Source organism: Grampus griseus (genome assembly GCF_964374135.1).
Source record: "Grampus griseus genome assembly, chromosome: 5".
In the NCBI taxonomy this organism is placed as follows: Eukaryota; Metazoa; Chordata; class Mammalia; order Artiodactyla; family Delphinidae; genus Grampus; species Grampus griseus.
The window spans coordinates 78,346,190-78,361,145 of NC_138998.1; the positions used below are offsets into that span (position 1 = coordinate 78,346,190).

At 38.4% G+C, this 14,956-nt stretch overlaps 1 protein-coding gene across 1 annotated transcript in view; it reads right to left on the minus strand.

Moving 5' to 3' along the window:
- Positions 1 to 14,956, minus strand: part of CFAP91 (cilia and flagella associated protein 91) — a 145,398-nt gene that overhangs the window by 121,043 nt on the left and 9,399 nt on the right. Inside the window, exons 2-5 of the mRNA XM_082655585.1 lie at positions 10,974 to 11,050; positions 10,313 to 10,470; positions 9,250 to 9,333; positions 8,097 to 8,153 (exon numbers count right to left, since the gene is read on the minus strand). Of these exons, the coding sequence (XP_082511711.1) occupies positions 8,097 to 8,153; positions 9,250 to 9,333; positions 10,313 to 10,470; positions 10,974 to 11,050 (376 nt within the window). The remainder of the gene's footprint in view (positions 1 to 8,096; positions 8,154 to 9,249; positions 9,334 to 10,312; positions 10,471 to 10,973; positions 11,051 to 14,956) is intronic.

Genomic DNA, 14,956 nt, shown 5'->3' on the forward strand with positions numbered 1-14,956 from the left:
CTAAGGAGCACACATGCCGCAACTAAAGGAGCCCATGAGCCGCAACTAAGGAGCCCACAAGCTGCAACTAAGACCCGGCACAACCAAAATAAATAAATAAAAATTTTTAAGAAAGTACATGGCGCACACTCTCCATACACTTGAAAAAAAAATTCCATTGATTTATGCTCTAATTCTTATTACTGCTTTTCTTCTGCTTGCTTTGGATATAATTTGCTCTTCTTTTTCTAGTTTCTCAAGGTGGAAGCTTAGATGATTGATTTAGATCTTTCTTCTTTTGTAATACATGCATTCAATGCTATAAATTTCCCACTAAGCACTGCTTCCATTGCATTGCACAAATTTTTATAATTTATATTGTCATTTTCATTTAGTTTAAAATATTTTAAAATTTCCCATATCTTTTTTTATCCATATGTTATTTAGAAATATATTGTTTAATATCCATATATTTGGGGATTTTCAGTTCTCTCTCTGTTCTTAATTTCCAGTTTAATACCACTATGGTCTGAGAGCAGACATTGTATTATTTCTATGCTTTTACATTTATTAAAGTGTGTTTTATGGCCCAGAATGTGGCTATCTTGGTGAATGTTTCATGTGAACTTGAGAAGAATGTGTATTCTGCTGTTGCTGAATAAATAGTCTATAGATACCAATTATATACAACTGATTAATGGTATTGTTAAGTTCAACTAGGGCCTTACTGATTTTCTGTCTGCTAAATGTATCCATTTCCAACAGGAGGTGATAGTGGATTCATCTACTTCTTGTAATTCTATTACTTTTTGCCACATGTAGTTTCACACTGTCATCAGGCACATATACATTAAGGATTATTATGTCTTCTTGGAGAACTGACTTCTGTATCATTATGTAATGCCTCTCTTTATCCCTGATAATTTTCCTTGCTTTGAAGTCTGCTCTGTCTGAAATTATTATAGCTACTGTTGCTTTCTTTCAGTGTTAGCATGCTATAGTTTTCTCTATCCATTTACTTTTGTTCTTTTTTTTTACATTTTTTAATTGAAGCGTAGTTGATGTGTAATATTATATGTTACAGGTGTACTATACAGTATTTCACAAATTTTAAAGGTTATACTCCATTTATAGTTATTATAAAATCTTGGCTATATTCCGTGTTGTACAATATATACTTGTAGCTTATTTTATACATAATGGTTTATACCTCTTAATCCCTTATTCCTATATTGCCCCTCCCCCTTTCCTTCTCCCCACTGGTAACCACTAGCTTGGTCTCTATATCTGTGAGTCTGTTTCTTTTTTCTTATGTTGACTAGTTTGTTGTACTTTTTAGATTCCGCACATAAGTGATATAATACAGTATTTCTCTTTCTCTGTCTGACTAACTTCACTTAGGATAATACCCTCCAAGTCCATGCATGTTGTTGCAAGTGGTAATTTTCATTCTTTTTTATGGCTGAGTAGTATTCCATTGTGTGTGTGTGTATATATATATATATATATATATATATATATATATATATATATATATACCACATTTTCTTTATCCATTCATCTGTTGATGGATGCTTGAATTGCTTCCATATTTTGGCAATTGTAAGCAATGCTGCTATGAACATTGGGGTGCATGTATCTTTTCAAAATAGTGATTTTGTTTTTTCTGGATATATATCCAGGAATGGAATTGCTGGGTCATAAGGTGGTTCTATTTTTAGTTTTCTGAGAAACCTCCCTACTGTTTTCCACAGTGGCTGCACCAATGCACATTCCCACTAACAGCGTAGGAGGGTTCCCTTTTCTCCACCTTGCTAACGTTTGTTATTTGTGTTCTTTTTGATAATAGCCATTCTGACAGGTATGAGATAATATCTCATCATGGTTTTGATGTGCATTTTCCTGATGATTAGCAATGTTGAACATCTTTTCACGTTCATGTTGACCATCTGCATGTCCTCTTTGGAGAAATAGACATTCAGGTCTTTTGCACATTTTTAATTGTGTTGCTTGGGTTTTTTTGATGTTGAGTTGTATGGGCTGTTTATATATTTTGGATATTAACCCCTTATCAGTCATATCATTTGCAAACATTTTCTCCCATTCAGTAGGCTATCTTTTCATTTTGTTGATGGTCTTCCTTGCTGTGCAAAAGCTTTTAAGTTTAATTAGGTCCCATTTGTTTATTTTTGCTTTTATTTCCTTTGCTTTAGGAGACTGCTCCAAAAAAATATTGCTACAATTTATGTCAAAGAGTGTTCTTCCTATGTTTTCTTCTAGGAGTTTTATGGCTTCAGGTCTTATATTTAGGTCTATGAGTTTATTTTCGTATATGGTGTTGGAGAATGTTCTGATTTCATTCTTTTACATGTAGCTGTCCAGTATTCCCAGCAACACTTATTGAAGAGGCTGTCTTTTCTACATTGTATATTCTTGCCTCCTTTGTCATAGATTAACTGACCATAAACACATGAGTTTTTTTCTGGGCTCTCTATTCTGTTCTAATCTATCCATTTACTTTTAATCTATATGTGTCTTTATACTTAAAGTAGGTTTTTTATTGACAACATATAATTGGTTCTTGTTTTTTTGATCCACTTTAACAATATCTGTCTTTTAATTGTTCATTTAGACCCCTGATGGCCAAAGTGATTATTGATAGTTGGATTAATATCTACCATATCTATTTGTTGCACTTGTTCTTTGTTCCTATTTTATCTTCCACCCTTTTTCTGTCTTTTTGTAGTTTTAACCACGTTTTATATGATTCCATTTTCACTTCTTTATTAACATATCAGTTATACTTCCCTTTATTTTTTACTTTTTTAGTGATTGTCCCAGAGTTTACAATATACATTTACAACTAATCCAAGTCCACTTTTAAATAACACTATATCACTTCTCAAGCAGTGTAAGTACCTTATAATAACAAAATAATCCTCATTCCTCCCTTTCATCTTTTATTATTGTTGTCATTCATTTCACTTATATATAAGCATACATGATATATTCATGAGCATACATAATCAAATACATTGTTGCTCTTATTATTAATTTTTTTTCCAAATAGGCTCCTTTAATAATTAGTCAAAGAGGAAAAACAAACTGCCCACCATTTGTCTTCCATTGTCTTCCTTTTTTTTTTAATTGGAGTATAATTGCTTTACAATGTTGTGTTAGTTTCTGCTGTACAACAAAGTGAATCAGCTATGTGTATACATATATCCCCTCCCTCTTGGACCTCCCTCCTGGACCTCCCTCCCACCTCCCCCCATGCTGCCCATCTAGGTCATCACAGAGCACTGAGCTGAGCTCCCTGTACTTTACTGCAGGTTCCCACTAGCTATCTGTTTTACATATGGCAGTATATTTATGTCAAACCTAATCTCCCAATTCATCCTACCCTCCCCTTCCCCCCTGTGTCCACACATCCATTTTCTACATCTGTGTCTCTATTTCTGCCCTGGTGGTCTTATTATTTTGAATAAACTTAAAAAATAAAAGTTTTTATTTCACCTTCATTTATTCTGTCTTTGATGCCCTTGTTTTCTTTATGTAGATCCAAGTTTCTGACCTATATTATTTCCCTTCTCTCTAAAGAACTTCTAACATTTCTTGCAACAAATGGCAAGATTCCCTCAATTTTTGTTTGTCTGAGAAGGTCTTTATTTTGCTTTCATTTCTGAAGGATAATTTTGCAGGATACAGAATTCTAGGTTGATTTTTTTTCTCTCAACACTTTAAATTTTCACTTCTCTCTCTTCTTGCTTGCATGGTTTCTGAGAAGTCAGATGTAATTCTTATTTTTGCTCCTCTATAGGTGAGGTAATTTTGTACTCTGGCTTCTGTCAGAATTTATTCTTTATCTCTGATTTTCTTTAGTTTGAATATAATATGCCTTGGTGTAGTTATTTTGACATTTATCCTGCTTGATGTTCTGAGCTTCCTGACTCTGTAGTTTGAGATCTGACATTAATTTGGAGAAATTTTCAGTCATTATTGTTTCAAATATTTCTTCTGTTTCTTTCTTCTCCTTTTGGTACTCCCATTATACGTATGCTATACCTTTGTATTTGTCCACAGGTTTTGGATATTCTGTTTTTTTCAGTCTTTGTTCTCTCTGCTTTTCAATTTTAGAAGTTTGTATGGATATCCTCTAGATCACAAATTCTTTCCTCAGCTATGTCCAGTCTATTAACAAGCCTATCAAAGGAATTCTTCATTTCTGTTTCAGTGTTTTTGATCTCTAGAATTTTATTTTTTTAGTTCTTTCTCAGAATTTCCATCTCTTTGCTTACATTGCCTATTTGATCTTGCTTGAAGTCTACTTCACTCATCAGAGCCCTTAGCATGTTCATCACAGTTGTTCTAAATTCCTTTTCTGATAATTCCAACATCCCTGTCATGTCTGGTTCTGATGCTTATGCTGTCTCTTCAAATTGTGGTTTTGCCTTTCAGTGTGCCTTGTAATTTTTTTTCTTACAGCTACACATGATGTACTGAGTAAGAAAAACTGTAAATAGGTCTTTAGTAATTTGGTGGTAAGGTGTGGGGGGAGGGGAAAGCATTCTATTTTCATATATTAGGTCTTTCTTTCAGTGAGCCTATGCATCTGGACTATGAGCTTCATAAGTGTTTTTCAGTTTTCCTTCCCCCTTAGGTGGGGCAGGATGGCAAAAGGGGACTGAAGCTGGGTATTTCCTTCCCCTCTCAGTTAGGCTCTGATAATACCCCAGCATGTTAGGCTCTGGTTCACTAGTTTCTCCTGACAGCTGGCCTTGTTAAGAACAGAGTGCTCTAGCATATTTCAAAGTGGTTCCTTTTTCCCTCCTCCTGCCAGAAGCATGGGGGGATTTTTCTCCAATATTTACTGTGAGAACCTGGTTGAGTTCCTGGAGGTAAATCACAAAATTGTGGGAGCCCCCATGACTGGGTCCTCCTGGAGTTTTTCATTCTCAGAGTTTTCCACACTGAATCTCCAGCAACTTGTCAATTATAGTTCAGGTTTTCCTACCTAGGAATGGTTCTCAGGGCAGTTTCTACTCATGAATCTCTGTTCTGGGTAGCTATTACTCCCTGTATTTGCCTGTTTTTAAAATCTTCAGTTAATAGCAACTTCCAAGCACCTTATATGTGGAACTGGAGACCACTATTGAACATTTTAAAAATATTACTTTTTATCCTCTTCACCAAGATGCTTACATAGAGTCCAAAGTAAAGGCTCCAACAGCTAGCCATGGAAAGGGTGTGGCTGGAGAAGGCCAGCTGTCCCCAGACAAGTCCATACTTGCTAACATAAGTCAGAATTATCCTCACCACTCAGAAACTCAACGCTGTCAGAATTCCAGAGTTGACTTCACAGACGGTTACTGATTCATTCTTTAAAACTTCTGAGAGAGAAAGAAACTTTCTAGAATGTCAACTGTCATGCTTTAACTCTCAAAGGAAATCTTTATCCCTTACGTCACAATTAGTTAGGAAGGAGTGGAGGGGCCCAGTGTTCATCACTGTAGACCTGAGAACTCCCCACAATCAACTGAACAATTTTTAGACCTAATGTGATTATGACCTCCAGAGCAGGAGATCCAGTGAGCCTGCTTTTAAAGAATTACCAAAGGTATCTATAGGGAGATACCTGTCTTACAGCTTCTCTTTTGCTCATACAAAGCATTTCATAGAAAACAAGCCTGCAGTTGTCCCCAGGTAAAGTGACAATACACAAAGTTGCTCTGTCTAGAAGGACAGCAGAGGATCTTTCCTCCATCCATGTAAGAGCCAAAGGTATCCATACACAGTCTTAAAAAATTAGAGGGGAACTGGGATCATAATTGGCACTTATGTCATAGAGTGTTCTGCCTATGTTCTCCTCTAAGAGTTTGATAGTTTCTTAGAGGAAAACATAGGCAGAACACTCTATGACATAAATCACAGTAAGATCCTTTCTGACCCACCTCCTAGAGAAATGGAAATAAAAACAAAAATAAACAAATGGGACCTAATGAAACTTCAAAGCTTTTGCACAGCAAAGGAAACCATAAACAAGACCGAAAGACAACCCTCAGAATGGGAGGAAATATTTGCAAATGAAGCAACTGACAAAGGATTAATCTCCCAAATTTACAAGCAGCTCATGCAGCTCAATAACAAAAAAACAAACAACCCAATCCAAAAATGGGCAGAAGACCTAAATAGACATTTCTCCAAAGAAGATATACAGACTGCCAACAAACACATGAAAGAATGCTCAACATCATTAATCATTAGAGAAATGCAAATCAAAACTACATTGAGGTATCATCTCACACCAGTCAGAATGGCCATCATCAAAAAATCTAGAAACAATAAATGCTGGAGAGGGTGTGGAGAAAAGGGAACACTCTTACACTGCTGGTGGGAATGTGAATTGGTTCAGCCACTATGGAGAACAGTATGGAGGTTCCTTAAAAAACTACAAATAGAACTACCATATGACCCAGCAATCCCACTACTGGGCATATACCCTGAGAAAACCAAAATTCAAAAAGAGTCATGTACCAAAATGTTCATTGCAGCTCTATTTACAATAGCCCGGAGATGGACACAACCTAAGTGCCCATCATCGGATGAATGGATAAAGAAGATGTGGCACATATATACAATGGAATATTACTCAGCCATAAAAAGAAACGAAATTGAGCTATTTGTAATGAGGTAGACAGACCTAGAGTCTGTCATACAGAGTGAAGTAAGTCATAAAGAGAAAGACAAATACCGTATGCTAACACATATATATGGAATTTAAGAAAAAAAAATGTCATGAAGAACCTAGGGGTAAGACAGGAATAAAGACACAGACCTACTGGAGAACGGACTTGAGGATATGGGGAGGGGGAAGGGTGAGTTGTGACAAAGTGAGAGAGAGGCATGGACATATATACACTAACAAATGTAAGGTAGATAGCTAGTGGGAAGCAGCCGCATGGCACAGGGAAATCGGCTCGGTGCTTTGTGACCGCCTGGAGGGGTGGGATAGGGAGGGTGGGAGGGAGGGAGACGCAAGAGGGAAGAGATATGGGAACATATGTATATGTATAACTGATTCACTTTGTTATAAAGCAGAAACTAACACACCATTGTAAAGCAATTATACCCCAATAAAGATGTTAAAAAAATAATAATTGGCACTTATATTGAGGATTACAGACCTTTGATAACATATATCCTATTCATAAGATGCTATATCATTAAGAGTAACCATATCCTTTAAATGCATGTTTGAAAGTCAAGCCCTATCTAACTTTCTATTCAGAAATCTGAGACCTTAAAAAAGGTTTCTTTTCCGTTTCATTTCAAGAATACCTTGGATTTTTTTCTCCTATAGAAATTTTAAGTTATATTGACATGGGAAAGTGTATAGCAAAAATCAGATGAGCATATGTATGTATCTATTCAAAACAAAAGTTATAAGCAGGGCTTCCCTGGTGGCGCAGTGGTTGAGAGTCCGCCTGCCGATGCAGGGGACACGGGTTCGTGCCCCGGTCCGGGAAGATCCCACATGCCGCGTAGCGGCTGGGCCCGTGAGCCATGGCCGCTGAGCCTGCGCGTCTGGAGCCTGTGCTCCACAACGGGAGAGGCCACAACAGTGAGAGGCCCACGTACCGCAAAAAAAAAAAAAAAAAAAAAAAAAAAAGTTATAAGCAAAAAACAACTACCCTCAGGCTTCCCTGGTGGCGCAGTGGTTGAGAGTCCGCCTGCCGATGCAGGGGACACCGGTTCGTGTCCCAGTCCGGGTAGATCCCACATGCCGCGGAGCGGCTGGGCCCGTGAGCCATGGCCACTGGGCCTGCGCGTCCGGAGCCTGTGCTCCGCAACGGGAGAGGCCACAACAGCGAGAGGCCTGCGTACCGGAAAAAAAAAAAAAAAAAAAACCTACCCTCAATATGTCTGATGCTCTTGGTTATTTTCTATTCTATTTTGTTTTTTAAAATGCTGCTCATGACCCACTAGAAGACCTTCTAATGGTTAGTGATCCGAAGTTTAAAAAATTGATTTAGTCAAGTATCCTCTGGAAACAAATATGGAAGCAAATAATAAATAAAATAAACTGGAAAAAAAGTTTTAAAATAATGGTTACTTACCTGGTTGATGCAAAAACAACATTGAATGGCAACTGTTGATAAAATGGAAGGAAAGGCCTGGGGGAGAAAGGAAAACACAAATGTGTGGTACTTTTGCATTGTGTGCTCTCTGAGCTTTCTTCCATTGTTAATATTTGTCCCTTGAAATCAGTGAGTTTGAATACTTCATATATCAGTAATTCTCAAACTTTGGCATACACAAAAATCACTGGGGAGTGGGAAGATTCTTGTTTAAAATTCAAATTCTCAGGTCTAGCCCAGGAGATTCAGTAGATACAAGGTAGAGCCAGTGAATCTGCATTTTTAATAAACATCCCAGTGTGTTCTCTGAAGATGGGAAACAAGCCATACTCTGAGAAACTGCCCTATACTTGGGCTTCAGCTGGTCATTAGTCCCCAGCAACTTCTCAAGTTCCCTGAGATATTCTGAAATTCCCAATGATTTACTTTAAAAAGTTTCCCCCCAAAAGTCTAGGAATTGAGTATAGTATGTTAAGAATTTAACATTTCTCTGAAAAAATCAGCATAATGTGGACTGCAAGTTTACTTTTCTCAAATGAGCTTATGTAGATATAACATCAAGACTATTTTGCTAACTCAGATAGGACCTATAGGGAAATCCTCATCTTATTTTAATCTGATCTGAGTGTATGATTATCACATGAGTATTACTCACAAATGAAACAAAGTCAATCTTTTGACCATGTTGGTTTTGGCAACATTCACACAAAGAGAGCAAATTTCACCTATCTGCCCTCTTTTAACACTTTCCCCTGCACTATGGCTGTCATGGTGTCTTTGCTCTATCTCACTTCATTTGATAACTTCATTTTGTTCTCAAATATACATTCTCATTTGCAATTAGGACCTCTAATGCCAGGCAGACTTAGTTGGAACCCCAACTCTACCACTTGCTAATTTATGTGACCTTGAGCAATTTACTTCTCCTCTCTTGGTCTCAGCTTCCTTACTGGTAAAATGGGGATAATATATCTTACCCTATATTTCTGTTCTGAAAATTGATATTATATGTAAAGCACTTATAAAGTGATGCCTGGCACACTGCATGCACTTAAAAATAAGAGCTGCTATCATTATTACAAAGTGGTCTCTAACAATACTAGGGCTCATATTCACAGTAACTATTTTCTACCTTTCAAAATATTTATAGTGATTCTTTCCAGTAACATCAGGATCTTCATAAACTTCTTTAGGCATCGGAAAAGAAGTGTCAGTTCTAAAACGAAGCAGGAAAACATTATTCAAGTCTAACATATAATTTCCAATTCATATTTATATGTCTATAAAGTAGAGGATACACAGGGTAGCTCAGACTGAGAGCAAAGTCTTCTATAACATGCATCTTACTGTTCTACATCTCAGACTAGAATAGTTACTTTCCCTGAGCCAGGAAACCAGGAGCCAACAAGTGGAACTGAAAGCTAATAAATGAGTAGACTTATGAAATCTCACATACGAAACTACTCACTTTTAGTTAATAGCACATGAGAATTACAAAATTTTAAAAAATGAAGTTTTATGTCTAGGCTGTAAGGGAGCATTTTAAAAGAAATTTACTAGGTATGAATTTGTAAATATTCCTTAAAAGAATAAGCAATTCAAGAGATCTGTCTCTGAAGGTGCCTTGGCTGCAAGTGTCCAAAAAGCGTATTTGGATACTAGCAGAAAAGTACACTTGCAATTTCTAAGATGAATCAAAGAAACAACAAACGCGTTCACTTCTATTTTTGGTGGTAAGTTATCACTTAATATACATATGCACTCCAACCTTTGGAGAACATCTACTAACCAATAAACCTATAACCATTGCTCCTGAATCAGGCTTGTTTTGGTCAAAGGGCTTAAGAATGTGAATTTGAGCTCAACTGGTCTAGGTATAACATCACAACTGTACATTTTTTTTTAAGATTTTTTTTTTTTGATGTGGACCATTTTTAAAGTCTTTATTGAATTTGTTACAATATTGCTTCTGTTTTATGTTTTGGTTTTTTAGCCACGAAGCATGTGGGATCTTAGTTCCCTGACCAGGGATTGAACCTGCACCCCCTGCATTGGAAGGCGAAGTCTTAACCACTGGACCACCAGGGAAGTCCCTGTGTATTTTAAAATAATACAGAATGAATAAATAAAATTTTTAAGAAGAAAAATGCATTCATTAAAAACATGAGTAGCAGCTGAAGCTACCTGACACTTACACAGCAAGTTTCCGGAGGGCTTCTTTGTGTCTCTCCTCATGTCCCTTCCAGTCCCGACTGATGAATGATGGAACAGGATCTGCCTTGCTCCAATATACAGAATATCTTGGATAATGAAACAGGCTACTGAACATGGTTCTATACCTGGGAACCCTTCTCTAATGTTAGGACAGGAAGGCAGGGGGAAAAAGGACAAAATTATATCATCAGATTTTCTGAAGTATTTTACTACTGCAAACTTTTTAAAGGCACAAAACAGTGTATATGACATTTGCTATTGGTATATGCATAGACTGTCTCTAGAAGGGTACTCAAGAAACTGATGCTAATGGATGATTATGTGAAGAGGGCTAAGGGTAGCACTTATTTTATACCATATAAGCTTTTGTACTATTTGAACTCTTTCAACACAGGCATATATTACTTTTCTCATTGAAATAACTTAGGTTATAATGGGTCCTTTATTCACTATTAGTTAGTTAATCCTCACACTGGGCCACAAGTATTAAGATACTTTGTCCCCTGGTAATCGTGGCAAAGTAATTTCTGCAGAATACAAAATCCAGTGGAGATTTGGTGATTAGTCAATCTGATCAGCGCAGTTAGCCAAACTAGATGGTTCAGGTCCATTAGGCTACCTTAGTGGATGAATAAGACCTACCAGTCTGCTTCGAATCAGGGTGGCCTGAATGTTTGCCTGGTTGTGTTCTTTCTCACTTGACACGATAAACAATGGATCTGTGAAATAAACAATAAGGTAGTGTAAGGAATAGAACATATCTACTCCTAGGCAGAGAATAATAGTAAAGAAATATAATTTCTTAATTGGAAAACAAATTAGAAAACTTAGATATTGCCTAGCTCTGCAGCAGCTCATAGCCTTATTACTCTACCACCAGTGAGGGTCTATGAGATGCATTTATTTTCTGTGTATTCCAAAGTCAGTTAATAGAATCAGAATGCAAAAAGAAGGCTGAACATGTTTTCAAGCACCATAGCCTAAATAGGCTCTCTTCTCTCCTATGAACAAACCACCTTCTGGGTCTGGATAGTCCTGGAAATACTGCAAGAAGAAAGACCATGTATATACACACAACACCCATTTCCGAGGGAAAGAAACAATAACTTTGGGCACTATCTCCTATATTCAGTTCACAGGAGAGATACAAACTCTTAACAGTGTATCACCCATAACTGGTAAACAGGCTAAGAAAATGTCATTCTCTAATCAGAGATAAAGAAGATCAGCTATTTTTAGAATTCACCTCTTAAGATGGGACTAAGTTATTTCTCCCAGTTCAAAAAAGATTGCCCTGCTGCTATAAGTATGGGTTTGTTAGATATATCTCTAAAGTGACAAAGAATATTCATGACTGATTATACTACCCCTTAAAATCAAACAATTTGACATTAAGTTCACAAGCGATCTTCAGATACAGACTTGATTTATCAAGTAGACATCTCTTGAGAAACAAATACCCTGACCAACTAGTCTAGACATCTTGGTAACATATATTTCTCCACAGAAATTATTAAATTGGTATTGTGATTTAGAAATAAATCTCTTTTGAATTTAGATGATGTAAGTCAATTTCCAGAACCTAATGACTCCTCAGTTACCCAGCTGCAGACGAACAGCACAACTGCAACCACTGACCCAGTGATTTCTTTTAAATCATTTAAAATAAGAGTATGTAGAAATTTCACTTTGTCCTATACTATTTCCAGTGTATCAGAGATGTTGAAGCTATAGTCATTCTTCTGTTTAAACAGGTGCATTCATTCTGTCTTCAAATTCAGTAGCCTATAATTTGAGGCCATAAAATGTGGTCTCTTCATTCCTAATCAGCCCAGTTTCCATCACTTCTCAACTCGATATCACTGGGTCAGTGGTTGCAATTGTGCTGGTCAACTGAAATTAATTTAACCCACATTTCTCCTAAGTCTGAATAATAAATAATAAACCATTCTCCTCTTATTTCCATAAGGAGTGTGAAGACATGATATCTACAGGAACATTTTTACATCTATAAAAGATAATGACACAGTACTCTATGATTTGTGACTACACATTCTACAACATAGCCTAAAACGGTGCTCAAATGGCAGTGGAGAGGCCTCTGAGATGCCCAAGTAACAGCAGTCACCAGGTCATTACTTGCTTACTCCTAGACAGTTATTAAGTGCTTTATGTGCAATATTCCGTTTAATCCTCAAAAAACCCAATGAGGTCGGCACTAGGCCTCCATTTTATAGAAAAGGATACCAAGGCTTCAAGAAGTCAGCAACTGAGGGGATCAAAATGGTGGAGTAGGAGGACATGGAGCTCATCTCCCCCCATAAACACATCAATAATATATCTACATGTGGGACAGTTCTCAATGAAAACTAACTGGAAACTGGCAGAAGAACTGCTATACAACCAAAGCTGCAATAAAGATCTCCATGTAACTGGGTATGATGGGAAAAAAAGGTACCAGATCAGGACCTGCATCCCTGGGAGGGATCTGAAAGGAAGAAAAGGTCCACATGGTTGGACCTTCACTCTGGGGAGTGAGTAGATCAAGCCACAGTTTGGGCATCCAATTCCTGGGATTCCTGCACAGAGGAGTAAAGCCCCCTTGCCTGCTGGGAAATTCACTGAGACAGACAGAAAGACTGAAGAAGTCTAGACTCTACTTGATAGGACTGCATGTGTGCTGGCTTGCTAACAATCAGGGATGAGACAGCCTTGCACTGGTGGCTGCAACCTCACTGCACTTCCCAATCCAAATGGGCGGATGCCCTAGCCCCACTCAGTCCACATCACAGCTTGGCATGAGATCTGGGCAGAGACCTGGCCTAGCTATGCAGCGACAGACCAGAGGGCCTGGGAGGTTATCGGGGTTGGGGGGCCCTGCAGAGCCCATTATAAGTGCACGCACAGGGGCAGTGGGTCTAGCTGGGCAGAAATTGTCAGCCTGTGTACCTGGTGGCACCACAAGAGTGTGAAGGGGCTAAGTACTGAATCTCGGGCAGACAGGCCCCGGGCAGGGGTATGCAGCAGTTCATTTCCCAGCAAGAGAGCCCAGGCTCTGCCCATTCCACACCACAGCTTAGCACTACGTCTGGGGAATAACGGTCCTGGGAAAAGACTGCCACAGAGGCAGCCCAGATCTCAGGCGGCAAAGCAGCCAGCTCAACTCCTGCAACCACAACCTGACCGCCAGCCCCAGCCTAGCAAATGCCCCAGCCCCACCCACTCCACACCACAGCCCTGCACTAGATCTGGGATGAACACCAGAGAAAGGGACGTGAACTTAGACTGCTTCTGAGTGGCACCACGGATGCCCACACAACTGGTGTACAGATCTTCTGTGACCACACGGGCCTCATTTGCTTCAGGATTTACCTCCCTTGGCACAGGGTGCACACTCAAGGGCTACGGAGCTTGATCGAACCCAATCCTCAGGCCATCTATTCCAACAACTGGGGAGCAGGCCCCACCCCCAAAAGTACGGTGACAGCCACGGAGCAGAGAGGAAGCCCTGCCTCACATCCAGCACAGGCTCTAGATATGACAACACCAAGCACACCCCCTATCAAGGGGGTAACGACCAGCACACCCTGAGGAAAAATGTGGCTGGCATCCATACCAAAACCAGCCCTTGCACCAAAAATACTGGAGACATACCGTCTTTGCAGGGTCAATCCCACATAAAAACACCCCTTCAAGACCACAGTAGATAGCTGTTTCTCCTAAATTCATAGACAGAGAAAGTTAAGTAAAATTAAAAAGCATAGGAACTATTTCCAATCAACAGAACAAGAGAAATCCCCTGAAAGAACAAATAATGAAACAGACCTCACCAGTCTACTAGACCTTGAGTTCAAAAAGAAGGTAATAAAAATGCTAAAGGAATTAGGAAAGATTATCAATAGAAATGCAGATTGCTGTAACAAGGAACTAGAAACTATAAAGATGAACCAATCAAAATTAGACAATTCAATTGCTGAGATAAAAACCAATCTAGAAGCAACGAATAGCAGACTAAATGACACAGAAGAATGAGTAAGTGATCTGGAAGATAGAATAATGCAAATTATTCAATCAGAACAGCAGACAGAAAGACAAATGAAAAAAATAAAGGCAACATACGAGATCTATGGGATAATATGAAGTATGCCAACCTACACATAATAGGGGTTCTAGAAGGAGAAGAGAGAGAGAGAGAAGGGAATCAAGAATGTATTTGAAGAAATTATGGCTGAAAAGTTCCCAAACATAAATAAGGAAATAGATATCCAGGTACAGGAAGCAAAGAGGGTCCCAAACAAGATGAACACAAACAGACCCACACCAAGACATATCATAATTAAAACAGCAAAAGTTAAAGATAAACAGAGAATTCTAAAGGCAGCAAAAAAACAAAGAGTTAGTTACAAGGAAAACCTCATAAGGCTATCAGCTGATTTCTCTACAGAAACTTTGCAGGCCAGAAGGGAGGGCCATGGTATATTCAAAGTCCTGAAAGGGAAAAAACTGCAACCCAGGATACTCTACCCAGCAAGATTATCATTTAGAATAGAAGGAGAGGTTTAAAAATATCTCAGGGGCTCAACCACTCTCAGTGGTTGAGAGTCCACGTGCCAATGCAGGGGACA